Source organism: Cyclopterus lumpus, chromosome 19 (assembly GCF_009769545.1).
Source record: "Cyclopterus lumpus isolate fCycLum1 chromosome 19, fCycLum1.pri, whole genome shotgun sequence".
In the NCBI taxonomy this organism is placed as follows: domain Eukaryota; kingdom Metazoa; phylum Chordata; class Actinopteri; order Perciformes; family Cyclopteridae; genus Cyclopterus; species Cyclopterus lumpus.
In genome coordinates, this window is record NC_046984.1 from 18,665,061 (window position 1) to 18,679,157 (window position 14,097).

General features: G+C 43.5%; 1 protein-coding gene across 1 annotated transcript; it reads left to right on the top strand.

The window, feature by feature from the left end:
- Nucleotides 1-411: 411 nt before the first annotated feature.
- Nucleotides 412-9,870, top strand: hlfb (HLF transcription factor, PAR bZIP family member b). The gene is made up of 4 exons (XM_034558077.1): nucleotides 412-526; nucleotides 3,829-4,167; nucleotides 9,234-9,445; nucleotides 9,661-9,870. Exons 1-4 carry the CDS (start codon nucleotides 412-414, stop codon nucleotides 9,865-9,867), a joined length of 873 nt encoding a protein of 290 aa, XP_034413968.1. The 3' UTR covers nucleotides 9,868-9,870.
- The last annotated feature ends 4,227 nt before the right edge of the window (nucleotides 9,871-14,097 follow it).

A 14,097-nucleotide genomic window follows, 5' to 3' on the forward strand; every position in this document is an offset into this window, starting at 1 on the left:
GTTATTGTTTTCTAATCGTATTGACATGAATATGTTTATTCTGTCTTTGGATGTTTTACTAATATGTTTTATTAATACACTTTATTACAGAAAGGAGGAATCTGTTTATTTCTCGTGGTTCTAAAGATAGAAATGAATCCACAGCTCAGGTCACAATTCATATCAAAGAGTTATGAGCAGGAATAAATGCACGTTGTGGGGGCAGAGAGAGGGGGAGGGGCGTGTCTGACGTCATCAGTGCTCCGGGCTCACGCATGGGATCGGTGCTCGGTGTCCGCCGCTCCGGTTCTCATCCAGTCCTCCTCTCATGTAGGCTGCAGAGCCCGGGACCTCCACGCGTCTCTCTGCTGCCCCGTGTTGTTGTTGTTGTTGTTGTTGTTGTTGTTGTTTTTTGGGGGGATCTCACCGATAATGGAGAAGATGTCCCGACATCCCGTCCAGTTCGTGCCCGCGGCGACGCACGGAGTGCTGAAGTCTCTGCTGGAGACCCCGATGAAGCTGCCGCTGCATCATGAAGGTGAAGTCTGCATCCTGTGTGTCCGTGCTTACTGCGCGGAGGGTTTCTGCGGAGGAGAAGCAGTGATGCGGCTCTGCAGCTTCAACAAGTGCTGCTGGTCCTAACCTGACTGCTGGTCTTAACCTGGCTGCAGGTCTTAACCTGGTCCTAACCTGACTGCTGGTCTTAACCTGGCTGCTGGTCTTAACCTGGCTGCTGGTCTGAACCTGGTCTTAACCTGGCTGCTGGTCTGAACCTGGCTGCTGGTGTGAACCTGGCTGCTGGTCTTAACCTGGCTGCTGGTCTGAACCTGGCTGCTGGTCTTAACCTGGTCTTAACCTGGCTGCTGGTTTTAACCTGACTGCTGGTCTTAACCTGGCTGCTGGTCTTAACCTGACTGCTGGTCTTAACCTGGCTGCTGGTTTTAACCTGACTGCTGGTCTTAACCTGGCTGCTGGTTTTAACCTGACTGCTGGTCTTAACCTGGCTGCTGGTTTTAACCTGACTGCTGGTCTTAACCTGGCTGCTGGTCCTAACCTGACTGCTGGTCTTAACCTGGCTGCTGGTTTTAACCTGACTGCTGGTCTTAACCTGGCTGCTGGTTTTAACCTGACTGCTGGTCTTAACCTGGCTGCTGGTTTTAACCTGGCTGCTGGTCTTAACCTGGCTGCTGGTCTTAACCTGGCTGCTGGTTTTAACCTGACTGCTGGTCTTAACCTGGCTGCTGGTGTGAACCTGGCTGCAGGTCTAGACTGTTTCTAGACCAGCAGCTGTTACATATCTATAGTTTGCAGACCGGATCTCAGAAAGATTTATTGGACTTTATGAGCAGATATTTTAGGACATGAATGTAGAAGCTTGGTGCAAATTTACAAAAACGAAACAGCAGATAAGAACTCAAAACTTTTAAGTTTTTTTTGCGACCAGCATGCAAGTCTGTGTGGAAAGTGTCCCAAAACACTCATAAGTGTTGTGTTCAGGGACACGCCCTCAATGAGGAACCATTAAGGTTCTGATGAGACATCGTCTCTGTGAATTTAAGGTTCTCTGTCCGAGCTGCTCTCAATAATCTGAACCAGCTAAAGACATTCGTCAGGCGGTTTCTGCAGTTCCTCAAATGGCCACTCGGGGCTGGGTCCTAAAAGTGAGTCAATCTCCATAAATAAAACGTGTTTGCATGCTGGTACATGAAGTTGTGGTGTCTTTAGCTAATAAACCCGTTTATGACAACTGTTAAGATTCACACCTTTAAATTAAATGAAGCCTTAAAGTTAGGCATGATTGAGGGTGTGGCCTTTTTGAGTTTGGACGTCGCCTCAGGTTGCTAGCTGCCTGGGAACCATGGCTTCATCTCTTTGACTCCTCTGGTTGTATAGAAGTCTATGCTTCCTGTGTCAAAGCTGCATTCTCTCTCCTGACCACCAGGGGGCGACTCCTCTGGTTGTATAGAAGTCTATGCTTCATGTGTTAAAGCTGCATTCTCTCTCCTGACCACCAGGGGGCAACTCCTCTGGTTGTATAGAAGTCTATGCTTCATGTGTTAAAGCTGCATTCTCTCTCCTGACCACCAGGGGGCGACTCCTCTGGTTGTATAGAAGTCTATGCTTCATGTGTTAAAGCTGCATTCTCTCTCCTGACCACCAGGGGGCGACTCCTCTGGTTGTATAGAAGTCTATGCTTCATGTGTTAAAGCTGCATTCTCTCTACTGACCACCAGGGGCGACTCCTCTGGTTGTATAGAAGTCTATGCTTCATGTGTTAAAGCTGCATTCTCTCTCCTGACCACCAGGGGGCGACTCCTCTGGCTGTATAGAAGTCTATGCTTCATGTGTTAAAGCTGCATTCTCTCTCCTGACCACCAGGGGGTGACTCCTCTGGTTGTATAGAAGTCTATGCTTCATGTGTTAAAGCTGCATTCTCTCTCCTGACCACCAGGGGGTGACTCCTCTGGTTGTATAGAAGTCTATGCTTCATTAAAGCTGCAAAACAAAAAGATTAATACTTTGCGTTATTTACTTCCATCCATCCATTTTCAATACCGCTTATCCTCATTAGGGGGCGCTGGAGCCTATCCCAGCTGACATAGGGCGAAGGCAGGGGACACCCTGGACAGGCCGCCAGTCCATCGAGGGCAATTTACTTCCATGTTTGCTGTAAATGGGTTACAGCCTCCAGCGGTGGATCGTCTGCATAGAAGCAAATTTGTCTTTTTTTTAAGACCATTTTAATTTAGTTTTTTTGTACGGGGAGCGAAAGCAACAATAGCTTTTTTTTGGTTTAGTTTATATCACAAATTACGCCTCAGATGGCTTTACAATCTGTACACATACGACATCCCTGACCTTTGACCTCCCATCGGATCAGGAAAAACTCCCCAAAAATAGAAAAAAACCCTTTCAGGGTAAAAAAGGGAAGAAACCTTCAGGAGAGCAACAGAGGAGGATCCCTCTCCCCGGATGGACAGATGAATAGATGTCATGTGACCAGATGAACAGAGTTACAAAGTTACATAAACACATTACATGAATATGACAATGTATGAATAATGAGTAGTAGGCATGGACCACGATCCAGACCTCCACAATCCATGAAACAGAAGGAGGTAGAGAGGAGGGGGGCGGGGCATCAGCAGGGCCAATGGGAGGCCGGTTCACCAGCATCAGACACCTCCAGGTCCAATGGACCCTATGAGACGTGAAGTCACAACGACTGAGGAAGCAGAGTTAATAAGGTGCAATGGAGAGATGTAAATTCATCCATAAGGAGAGAGAGAAGAGGAGATAGGTGCTCAGTGTATCCTAAAACATCCCCCAGCAGCCTATAAGCCTATAGCAGCATATCAAGGGGCTGGACCAGGGCAAACCTGATTCAGCCCTAACTATAAGCACTATTAAAGAGGAAAGTCTTAAGTCTATTCTTGAATGAGGTGACTGTGTCTGCCTCCAGGACTGAAAGTGGAAGCTGGTTCCATAAAAGAGGAGCTTGATAACTGAAGGCTCTGGCTCCCATCCTACTTTTTAGGACTCTAGGAACCACAAGTAGCCCCGCAGTTATTGAGCGCAGCAGTAAATATGTTATTATATTATTTTCCAGGCCACCATTGTAAAGAAGAGGGGATGAAATGTGTTTTTGATAATCAGCGAATCCCCGACCGAACCAATTATTTTAATAAATTGTGTTTTTCCTTCACGAATGGCAAGTCGTTTGTGCGCGTAGAGCGAAACAGACCATAACGATAATCAATACCTTCATAGAGTCTCAAGAGGTTCTCAACATCAAGTGAATATTGGACAACAAAGTTTCTGATTGATTCCCTCTGTTCTCCTTTACAGCTTTCAGCAAGGAGAAGGAGAAGAACCTGGAGGAGGAGCGCAGCGCCCCCCAGTCGGCCTTCCTGGGCCCCACGCTGTGGGACAAGACCCTGGCCTACGACGGGGACTCCTTCCAGCTGGAGTACATGGACCTGGAGGAGTTCCTGTCAGAGAACGGCATCTCCTCTTCCGGCACCTCGCAGCAGCACGGGCGCCACCAACCGCACCAGCCGCCGGTCGTGTCCCGAGCCCCGCCCACGCCGGCGCCCTCGGTCATGGACCTCAGCAGCCACGCCTCCACCTCCGTCTCTCTGAGCTGTCTGCGCGGCAGCCCGGCAAGAGCAGGTAACATTTCACTTTGTTGATTTTCATGTTTCACCTCGTTTCCTTCGGTACGCCTTGTTCAAAAGTTGTCCAATGCCTAATTTTAAAAAGATATTAATCCTGGAATGCTTTTTTTTCAAATATTCTTTCATTTGTTCTTCTGTGTTCTATCATCAACAAATAAACCAGTAATACACTTCTATATACACATCTTAACTAATATCACAAGTGTTTTCTGTATATTATACCGTTGAGATTATTCAAATAGCCCTCGTGGTCGAGGAGATAATCTGGTTTTAGTTTAGTTATGCAAACCATTTCTGAGAAAACACGGCGGGAATAAAGTCGGCTGCTTGGCAGATAGAGCCGTGCAAGAAGAGATGAATACTAAAGGGTGCATCCTTAAGGAGCCGTGCAAGAAGAGATGAATACTAAAGGGTGCATCCTTAAGGAGCCGTGCAAGAAGAGATGAAGACTAAAGGGTGCATCCTTAAGGAGCCGTGCAAGAAGAGATGAATACTAAAGGGTGCATCCTTAAGGAGCCGTGCAAGAAGATATGAAGACTAAAGGGTGCATCCTTAAGGAGCCGTGCAAGAAGAGATGAAGACTAAAGGGTGCATCCTTAAGGAGCCGTGCAAGAAGATATGAATACTAAAGGGTGCATCCTTAAGGAGCCGTGCAAGAAGAGATGAAGACTAAAGGGTGCATCCTTAAGGAGCCGTGCAAGAAGAGATGAATACTAAAGGGTGCATCCTTAAGGAGCCGTGCAAGAAGATATGAAGACTAAAGGGTGCATCCTTAAGGAGCCGTGCAAGAAGAGATGAAGACTAAAGGGTGCATCCTTAAGGAGCCGTGCAAGAAGATATGAATACTAAAGGGTGCATCCTTAAGGAGCCGTGCAAGAAGATATGAAGACTAAAGGGTGCATCCTTAAGGAGCCGTGCAAGAAGAAATGAAGACTAAAGGGTGCATCCTTAAGGAGCCGTGCAAGAAGATATGAATACTAAAGGGTGCCTCCTTAAGGAGCCGTGCAAGAAGATATGAATACTAAAGGGTGCATCCTTAAGGAGCCGTGCAAGAAGATATGAATACTAAAGGGTGCATCCTTAAGGAGCCGTGCAAGAAGAGATGAATACTAAAGGGTGCATCCTTAAGGAGCCGTGCAAGAAGAGATGAATACTAAAGGGTGCATCCTTAAGGAGCCGTGCAAGAAGAGATGAATACTAAAGGGTGCATCCTTAAGGAGCCGTGCAAGAAGAGATGAATACTAAAGGGTGCATCCTTAAGGAGCCGTGCAAGAAGAGATGAAGACTAAAGGGTGCATCCTTAAGGAGCCGTGCAAGAAGATATGAATACTAAAGGGTGCATCCTTAAGGAGCCGTGCAAGAAGAAATGAAGACTAAAGGGTGCATCCTTAAGGAGCCGTGCAAGAAGAGATGAAGACTAAAGGGTGCATCCTTAAGGAGCCGTGCAAGAAGATATGAATACTAAAGGGTGCATCCTTAAGGAGCCGTGCAAGAAGAAATGAAGACTAAAGGCTGCATCCTTAAGGAGCCGTGCAAGAAGAGATGAATACTAAAGGGTGCATCCTTAAGGAGCCGTGCAAGAAGAGATGAAGACTAAAGGGTGCATCCTTAAGGAGCCGTGCAAGAAGATATGAATACTAAAGGGTGCATCCTTAAGGAGCCGTGCAAGAAGAAATGAAGACTAAAGGCTGCATCCTTAAGGAGCCGTGCAAGAAGATATGAATACTAAAGGGTGCATCCTTAAGGAGCCGTGCAAGAAGATATGAATACTAAAGGGTGCATCCTTAAGGAGCCGTGCAAGAAGATATGAATACTAAAGGATGCAGAGAGGGAGGAGGTGCAGAGATGGAGGAGATGCAGGAGGTGCAGGGATGGAGGAGATGCAGGAGGGAGGAGGTGTAGAGAGGGAGGAGTTGCAGAGATGGAGGAGGTGCAGGAGGGAGGAGGTGCAGAGATGTAGCAGGTGCAGGAGGGAGGAGGTGCAGAAATGGAGGAGGTTCAGGAGGGAAGAGGTGCAGGAGGGAGGAGGTGCAGAGATGTAGCAGGTGCAGGAGGGAGGAGGTGCAGAGATGGAGGAGGTTCAGGAGGGAAGAGGTGCAGGAGGGAGGAGGTGCAGAGAGGGAGGAGGTGCAGAGATGTAGCAGGTGCAGGAGGGAGGAGGTGCAGGAGGGAGAGGAGGGATTTGGTCTTTGTTTAGAAAAATCAATCGGCTGAGTGTTAAAATATCTCACGGCGGTTGGATCTGCAGCCGAGGAGGCGGAGTCAGTCCACATGAGTCCAAATGAGTCCACATGAGTTCAGCTTGAGGAAGGAGGGATTAAAGTCCTCCTGGTTCATATTATTTTTATTATACATTATTATATTCTACAGTCTGACTCCAGGAACCAGATATATTTGAGTGACAAGGTACTACAAGGTGATTAACAGGTCGTCCCTCCTCCTCTGTCCATATATGGTCACTTCCTATTCACTGGTTGATAGAAGAAAACAAGATGGCGACGGACAGTTAGCCGAAGATACGAGTCACTACAGTAGCCCAGAGGGGACAAAACCAACTCGGTGGAGCAGTGGGACCAGGACCTAGATCTCAGGAGGTCTAGGTCCTGGTCCCACTGCCTAGTCTAGGTCCTGAATCTGCATCAATAAATGCTTTCAAACACGTCCCCTTATCGTGAACATAGAAATGTAGAAGTCTAAAAGTGTAGAAGTGTAAAAGTGTAAAAGTGAACATAGAAGTGTAGAAGTCTAAAAGTCTAAAAGTGTAGAAGTGTAAAAGTGTAGAAGTGTAATAGTGAGCATAGAAATGTAGAAGTGTAGAAGTGTAATAGGTAAAAGTGTAGAAGTGTAGAAGTGTAATAGGTAAAAGTGTAGAAGTGTAGAAGTGTAGAAGTGTAATAGGTAAAAGTGTAGAAGTGTAGAAGTGTAATAGTGTGGAAGTATAATAGTGTATAAGTGTATAAGTGTAATAGTGTATAAGTGTAGAAGTGTAATAGTGTAGAAGTGAACATAAAAGTGTAAAAGTGAACATAGAAATGTAGAAATGTAATAGTGTATAAGTGTAGACGTGTAATAGTGTAGAAGTGTAGACGTGTAATAGTGTAGAAGTGTAATAGTATGGAAGTATAATAATGTAGAAGTGTAGAAGTGTAATAGTGTAGAAGTGTAATAGTATGGAAGTATAATAATGTAGAAGTGTAGAAGTGTAATAGTGTAGAAGTGTAATAGTGTATAAGTGTAATAGTGTATAAGTGTAGAAGTGTAAAAGTGTAGAAGTGTAATAATGTAGAAGTGTAATAGTGTAGAAGTGTAATAGTGTAGAAGTGTAATAGTGTGGAAGTATAATAGTGTAGAAGTGTAGAAGTGTAATAGTGTAGAAGTGTAGAAGTGTAATAGTGTAGAAGTGTAATAGTGTAGAAGTGTAGAAGTGTAATAGTGTAGAAGTGTAATAGTGTAGAAGTGTAGAAGTGTAAAAGTGTAATAGTGTGGAAGTGTAGAAGTGTAGAAGTGTAGAAGTGTAGAAGTGTAAAAGTGTAGAAGTGTAGAAGTGTAATAGTGTATAAGTGTAGAAGTGTAATAGTGTATAAGTGTAGAAGTGTAGAAGTGTAATAGTGTGGAAGTGTAGAAGTGTAATAGTGTAGAAGTGTAATAGTGTAGAAGTGTAATAGTGTGGGAGTATAATAGTGTAGAAGTGTCGAAGTGTAATAGTGTAGAAGTGTAATAGTGTAGAAGTGTAATAGTGTAGAAGTGTAGAAGTGTAATAGTGTAGAAGTGTAATAGTGTAGAAGTGTAATAGTGAGCATAGAAATGTAGAAGTGTAGAAGTGTAGAAGTGTGAGTGCGTGTGTGTGTGTGCGTGCGTGTGTGTGTGTGTGAGAGTGCGTGCGTGTGTGTGTGTGTGAGAGTGCGTGCGTGTGTGTGTGTGTGAGTGTGTGTGTGTGTGTGTGAGTGTGCGTGCGTGTGTGTGTGTGTGTGTGTGTGTGAGTGTGTGTGTGTGTGTGTGAGTGCGTGTGTGTGTGTGTGAGTGCGTGTGTGTGTGTGTGAGTGCGTGTGTGTGTGTGTGAGTGCGTGCGTGCGTGCGTGTGTGTGTGTGTGAGTGTGTGTGTGTGTGTGTGAGTGCGTGTGTGTGTGTGTGAGTGCGTGTGTGTGTGTAACTTCAACATTAAATTTCGCCTCAAGTTCTTCGTGTTTATAGAAGAAAACAAGCCGCCCTCTCACAGCATGCGGGCACATGTGACCTGCTGCTGTGTGTGTGTGTGTGTGTGTGTGTGTGTGTGTGTGTGTGTGTGTGTGTGTGTGTGTGTGTGTGTGTGTGTGTGTGTGTGTGTGTGGGATCAATGTTTTAAGAACACAGTGTTCTCTGCAGAAGTAGGCCAGTGGGAGGAAACCTTAACCTCCATCAACACGACATGATACAACTCTCTCAGTTTACACTCACATCAACTAATAACACACACACACACACACACACACGCACACACATATATATATACACACACACGCACACATATATACACACACACATATACACACACACACACAAAGACGTGCACGTGTCAGGAGGTCAGTCACATGTGAAGCAGCCTGTGCTGCTGCGGACCAATCACAGGTCTTCCTGTCTAGGCTGACTTGTTATTGGTTGAAACTTCACTAATTCATTAAAAGGGGAATCTTCAAGAGTCCTTTGTCGCCCCCTGTGGCCGTGAGGGTAACTACACACGTTGTGGCTTCAGGGTCCAGAGAGGACCACCTCACAGTGGTGTTGTTTAACTGGAGCTCTAGCGCCCCCTGCTGGCTGCAGCCCGTCACTGCAGAGTGTTCCTTAAAGTTATTGATCATTTAAAAGTAAATAAATGTGTTAATGTGTTAAAAATAGTAAAATACCTTAAAAAACATACATTTCCTAAAAATATTGAAAATGTAAAAGTATTCATTTTTCTTCCAATAATAATATTGAATCATAGTGAATATAAATACTGGTCTGAAGCGGGTCTGAAGCTCGGCGGTTCGGCACCCGTGTGAGAAAGTTCTCGTTGAAACTTGATCGCTCAAAGAATCCTGTTTTCTTTTGTACCCTCAGGCCTCCCGAGCTCCAGGACCACCAGCCACGGGGACCCCGACTCCATCCGGGTCCCCGTCGGGTACGAGCCCGACCCGGCCGACCTGGCGCTGTCCAGCGTTCCGGGTCAGGAGATGTTCGATCCGCGCAAACGCAAGTTCTCGGCCGAGGAGCTGAAGCCGCAGCCGATGATCAAGAAGGCTCGAAAGATCTTCATCCCCGAGGACCTGAAGGTACTTTGGAGCCGGTTCTGACCCGGACCAAGCCTCTGTATGCTAAGCTAAGCTAACCACGTCCATTTACGGTCATATTATCATGCAACGCTCAGAAAGATGGTACATCCGTTGCTTTCTAAAGCGCTGATTTTAAATATTGAACTATGAATAAAAAGTGTTGTGTCTTCTTCTTCTCACGTCTCCTCTCTCCTCCCCTCTTGTCCTTTGAGCAGGATGACAAATACTGGTCCCGGCGCAGGAAGAACAACGTGGCGGCCAAGCGGTCCCGGGACGCCCGGCGGCTCAAAGAGAACCAGATCGCCATCCGGGCCTCATTCCTGGAGAAGGAGAACTCGGCTCTGAGGCACGAGGTGGCCGAGCTGAGGAAGGAACTGGGACGCTCCAAGAGCTCGCTGGCCAAGTACGAGGCCCGGCTGTGAGGACGCACACATACAAGTATACACATATATATATATAGACAAATATATATATATACACATATATATATTTATACATACCTTCTGATCCACCAGCGACGCTCCTTTCTCCTCTGGGACTTTGACCGGTTGGTGGACAACCAATCAGATAACAGCTCACCTTTAACTCATCTCAGTCTTGTTTTTATTTTTATTTTCATCAAGCGTTAAAAACACACGAATAGTTTGATTCAGTTTTCATCAAACTATCAGGAGGAAATGAGGACTTTGTCGGGGACTATTTTCAGCAGCGGATTAATACACAAACATCTTCTCACGTCTTTACGATCACCCCGGCTAACGGGCTAACGGCTAACGGCTCTCTGGCCCCGCCTCTCCCCCAGTCTACGACACAGAGGCGCTATAGGCGACGCCTCGCTCTCTACCGACTCCCCCTCACAGACTCCGCCCCCCCTGTGCAGGAGCTGTTCCCACAATGCACCTGTCCACATGTACATACCTGAAGTGCGCCGCCTCTCGCTGCTCTGCTATCGGTCGCTCCGCCTCCGTTCATTGTGATGTTTACTGCAAATGTATAAAAATACAAAGAAAACATAACTTTGCAGTCTCTGATTCTCATAACGTGTCCCAAAGAAAATGAATCGTTTGTTTTTCAAACTCTTCTTTTATTGAAAAATGTGCAACAACGTCAGAGTTTCTGTAAATACAGCAAGAGTTCAGAGACACTGAGTTTGTTTTGGGGGCCCCTGGTGGCTCCTGGTGGACCCTGATGTCCACTAGTGGCTCCTGGTGGACCCTGTTGGCCCCCTGGTAGATCCTATTGGCCCTTTGGGGGCCCCTGGTGGCTCCTGGTGGACCCTGATGTCCACTAGTGGCCCCTGGTATACCCTGATGGCCCTTAGTGGATCCTGGTGAGCCTGGTGGACCCTGTTGGCCCCCTGGTAGATCCTATTGGCCCTTTGGGGGCCCCTGGTGGCTCCTGGTGGACCCTGATGTCCACTAGTGGCTCCTGGTGGAACCTGCTGGCCCCTGGTAAACCCCGATGGCCCTTAGTGGATCCTGTTGAGCCTGGTGGAACCTGTTGGCCCCTGGTATACCCTGATGGCCCTTAGTGGATCCTGGTGAGCCTGGTGGAACCTGTTGGCCCCTGGTATACCCTGATGGCCCTTAGTGGATCCTGGTGAGCCTGGTGGAACCTGTTGGCCCCTGGTAAACCCCAATGGCCCTTAGTGGCTCCTGGTGGACCCTGATGGACCCTTGTGGCTCCTGGTGATCCCTATTGGGGATTACTGGCCCCTGGTGGACACTTTTGGAACTTTTCATGCTTGAAAAATATAATACCTTATAAAAACAGAATGATGGTTTTTTGTGTCTTTTGTGCACAAGATTGAGTTATTTTGCTAAAACACAATTTTTTGAAACAACGCTCACAAAATATAAAAGATCTCAAAACTCTTCAGTCAAAACTATATCATCTTTTCTAAAATAGTATTTTACACAGAAACACTATATATATACAGTATATATATAGTGTTTCTAATTACTAATAACTATATATAGTATATATTAATATATATACTATATATATATATTACTAATAACTATTATCATTGCTGTAAATATAAACACAAATATAATTAATTAATAACAGTACAAACTAGCTGAACATGAAAATAGTTATTAGTCGTTAACTGTAAACTAAATTCAGGCCAAAGAGCAGAGTAGTTAAAGGGATTTTCACAGGTGCATTCTGGGAGATTGAGTGTTGTATTTCAACGGCAAACAATACCGAAGCTTTGAGTGATTTCTTTTGAATCAACAGCTGGCGGCAAGAAATAAAAACTGATAACTGAAGCTGAAGGTCAAGTTTCATAAATGTAACCCCAAAAAATAGAAAAATAGTCTTTTCTTTAACAAACTATTGATTTATGTCCTCAAACTGTTTTAAAAATGATGTGTTTGTTTATTTTTTAAGCTCAGAAGTTGAAATGTTTCTCAAAACCACAACAATATGTTTATTGACCCTTTAAAACCGATTGAATGTAAACCTGAAGCTGTGTAGTCGTTAGTCACTTTATTCTATTTACTGCAGACCAACAGAAGATCAAGATATACATTCATATATTTTAATATATATTCATAAATCTTAATTTATATTAATATATCTTAATATATATTAAAGGTTTAATGTTTATAAAGAGATATGAGGAGTTTCTGTGCAGTCTGCTTTTCTGCATAGAAATTACACACAGATATGTTCTGAGATATTATGGGCATTACTTTCCCCCGTGTTGTTAAAATACCTCAAAGCCTCGTCACACCTGAACAGGTGTGTTAGAGATGTTCAGTGTTCACCTGAACAGGTGTGTTAGAGATGTTCAGTGTTCACCTGAACAGGTGTGTTAGAGATGTTCAGTGTTCACCTGAACAGGTGTGTTAGAGATGTTCAGTGTTCACCTGAACAGGTGTGTGTGTGTTAGAGATGCTCAGTGTTCACCTGAACAAGTGTGTTAGAGATGCTCAGTGATCACCTGAACAGGTGTGTGTGTGTTAGAGATGCTCAGTGTTCACCTGAACAGGTGTGTGTGTTAGAGATGCTCAGTGTTCACCTGAACAGGTGTGTGTGTTAGAGATGCTCAGTGTTCACCTGAACAGGTGTGTGTGTGTTAGAGATGCTCAGTGTTCACCTGAACAGGTGTGTGTGTGTTAGAGATGCTCAGTGTTCACCTGAACAGGTGTGTGTGTGTTAGAGATGTTCAGTGTTCACCTGAACAGGTGTGTGTGTTAGAGATGCTCAGTGTTCACCTGAACAGGTGTGTGTGTGTTAGAGATGCTCAGTGTTCACCTGAACAGGTGTGTGTGTTAGAGATGCTCAGTGTTCACCTGAACAGGTGTGTGTGTGTTAGAGATGCTCAGCCTTTTTTATTTTGTATTCCTTTTGTTCGCTGTGTTTTTGCTCTTTTTCTCTTATTGTTGTCCTTGATTATGTTTCTCATGAAAATATAAATGAATAAATAAATCCAGTTTCAGACTTTTTCTTCTTGTTTTTGGTTTATAACGCAGTTCAAAATACTTTAAAAAACATTAAAATGAGATTTAAAAAACTATATAAAATGAAATAAAACAAAATATATAATAACACGTCATTAAACATAAACCGGCAGCTGATTAACAATTAATCAATTAACAGAATAAATATGAATATCGAACTAATGGAGACAAGTGTTTCTGTTGCATTCTGGGTGGTGATGATGATGATGGTGATGATGTTGGTCAGTCTGGTCGTTAATAAACACACCAGCAGGGGCCAGCACCTCCCCACAGCCTGTTATTGTTCTCTCATTTATCTAAATCAGAAGAAATAAATCACTGATCACATTAAAATCATCCGTTTCCTGTTTATTGATTATTCAGAGTCTCTTCTTCAGTAGGACACGACCACGAAACCATGGACGTACAACTGTGAACATATTATCTGTGGATATATATATATATATATATATATATATATATATATATATATATATGAATATATATATTATATATATTCATCAATATATATATTTATATATACAGATATATATATATATATATATCTGTATATATGTATTTTAGTTTTTAATCTCTAAAAAATACAAAACTTGATTATTTCTAATTAAAACACACCTGTCTAATTTAAAGAGATAAGGTAAATAAACTCACTATATAAAGAATAGAGAAGGTTATATATATATACATATATATATATATATATATATATATATATATATATATATATGTATATATACATACATATATATATATACATACATATATTTATATACATACATATATATACTGTATATATCTTTACGTTCGTTCTCATGTTTTCGGTCTTTTCCGCCGAGTCGTGGTTGCGTAACTCCGTGTCCTCAAAGTGAAACAGATTAATTTCTGATAATCCGGTTCAGAGCGTCACGCTGACGTTTATCTTTAAAACCTTCAGTTCATGAAACCTAGGAAGTGTTTTAAGTGCCTTAAGTCTTGGTAAGTGTCTTTTTTTCATCAGTTAAATTCATTCTTAATGCACCTTTTTAAAAAATATATATATATTATTAAACTATTTTTAATCTCCTAAAGTAAAGATAAATGTTATAAAACTATAATTAGATGTTATCAAATTATCATTCAAGTGTTGAGCAGCAACTCATAATGCTTCAGTATTAAATAGGAAAAGGAGTTTTTTCTCCATAA